This window comes from Anneissia japonica, unplaced genomic scaffold (assembly GCF_011630105.1).
Source record: "Anneissia japonica isolate Jap-2015-1 unplaced genomic scaffold, ASM1163010v1 scaffold287719_len1884721_cov185, whole genome shotgun sequence".
Lineage (NCBI taxonomy): Eukaryota > Metazoa > Echinodermata > Crinoidea > Comatulida > Comatulidae > Anneissia > Anneissia japonica.
The window spans coordinates 1,241,859-1,243,992 of NW_022715822.1; the positions used below are offsets into that span (position 1 = coordinate 1,241,859).

The window sequence follows — 2,134 nt, forward strand, 5'->3', positions numbered from 1 at the left end:
TTGTGTTTCAGACTTATGTACATTTATGACTTAAGTCGTTTTAAAATGTTTTTAGAACGAGTACATACGGTAACTTACAACACGTTTGCTTTCTTCGTCAAAATATTTCTCGATAAACGGATAGCTGAAGGCGCCACCAATGTAATTGTTTGTTTTGTCGACACAAAACTTCCACCGTGACGGTTCCCTCTCTTCTCCTCTTGTGATTCGAAGATATTTCTGGTAAAATTCACGTTCGTTTTCTCCGAGATGAAGAGTGAAGTCCATAACTAGTCTAGCCATCAGATAATTGGCAACTACTCTACAGTAATAAATAATAAATAAATTGGGCAAAGGGAGGCAAACGTGGTAGTCACGACCCTATGGGCCATGCAGTGGCATATCTAGAGGTGGTTGGGTTTGGGGGTGATACCACATTTTGTCTAATCAATAAATGAAAATAAAATTTCTGTCATTCTGTCAAGGTTTTATAATTAGCTGGCTACTGCCAGGGGCGCGGGCGTCCCCTTTTCACATTTTTCACACCCACCTAATCCGCAATGGCACATCACTTTTATCAGGACAGGAATTCGATCGATTTTGAATGCCCGTGCAAATGAAGGTATATTATTATTTATATACAGGACCACTTGTAATCATTTTCATACAATATATATTGATTAAATTTATATTTTTTAAATAAAATTCTTCGTATATTATAAATGTGCAATATTTATATGATTAATTTGACATGAAAAAAAAAATACTTCAACAAATAAAAAAAGAATGTTCATAAGCAATATTTTCCTTGAGCCATTGAACAGTATATAGGCCTATGTAGGAGTTTTCAAACTAGTGATTTTGACTTATAATTTTCCCAGTATATCATTTGGACTACCTTTTGGGCGTCTTCTCAAGGACAGCTCCTATTTTCTTCATAAAGGGAACAGACCAAACAACAACATATTCATCATATCCTTTTAGATCCACAGATGTTCCTTCAAAAACACCTTCAAGGTATCGAAGCCAGTCAATCTGCAAGTACAATAAATAGCAATTGCTTGGTGTTCGGTGCAGTCTACATTGTATTATCTTAATCGTCACAATTTGTTACAAATGTAATGTGTCTGGTCATGTGTTTCATATAGGCCTATATCACATAATACGGAATAACCTCCGAGTTAGCATCCGTGAATCAATAAACTTGGTTGATTTTAAAAAAGCTTTTAAAAACACATATGTTCCCGAAAATTTAGGTCTGTTTTAGAATCTTAACTTCTTATTTGTAATAATTTTTGGTACTTTGTTTTATGATATTGCCGATTTAACTTGAATTTTAATGATCTGCTTTTACCTTTTACAGTGTATTGATAACTATGTTTTAATGTGTACGGCGCTATTGTCTATTTTGGAAGGGTGCCTAATAAATGATTATTATTTATTAAATACGTATTCAAAACTGGATTGGAATTTCTTTATTTTAGATTATTTCTTTGTATCTATAGTTTATATAAAACATAAAAATTCAAAATGGTGCCGGTGATTTTGTTCAACTTTCGTAAAAGGTAGCTACGTCGTAAAACTCTGTGAGTTTTTCTTGCAGAACTTATTGTAGCCTCCTTCCATACAAGTTATTTGTTTCAATTATTTTATTCTCTATCTTATTTTATTTTAGATAACGTCTTTGCAATTATAGTTTATATAAAACATAACAATTCAAAATGGTACCAGTCATTTTTTTCAACTTTTGTAAAAGGTGTCTACGTCCTGAAGCTGTGTACGTTTTTCTTAAATATTTATAATTATCTTTATTTAACACTAGTGGAGGTGCATCTGCATACCACAGTTATTTTCATGTAGGCCTATCTTATTTTGTTACTGCCTTTTAAAAATAAAGCATTTGATTTGCTTTGAATTGTATACATACGGTATATTATAACAAAGTACACTTGGTTATGACAAGAATGAATGTCATGTAGCATTTTCTAAATTTCCGTGAAATGAACAAAAAAAAAAAAAATCACAGAGAACAAGAAGGCGGAATCAATATATCCAACTTTAGATTTCACTAACATCGTACGGGTGGTTCAAAACAGACTCCTGGCAATTAAAACAAACAAAAACAATAATTTCAAGCTTTATTAATATACATACG

The 2,134-nt window shown here is 32.2% G+C and overlaps 1 protein-coding gene across 1 annotated transcript in view; it reads right to left on the bottom strand.

The window, feature by feature from the left end:
- Positions 1–2,134, bottom strand: part of LOC117109378 (membrane metallo-endopeptidase-like 1) — a 38,586-nt gene that overhangs the window by 7,798 nt on the left and 28,654 nt on the right. The window contains exons 11-12 of the mRNA XM_033251689.1: positions 878–1,071; positions 79–301 (exon numbers count right to left, since the gene is read on the bottom strand). Of these exons, the coding sequence (XP_033107580.1) occupies positions 79–301; positions 878–1,071 (417 nt within the window). The remainder of the gene's footprint in view (positions 1–78; positions 302–877; positions 1,072–2,134) is intronic.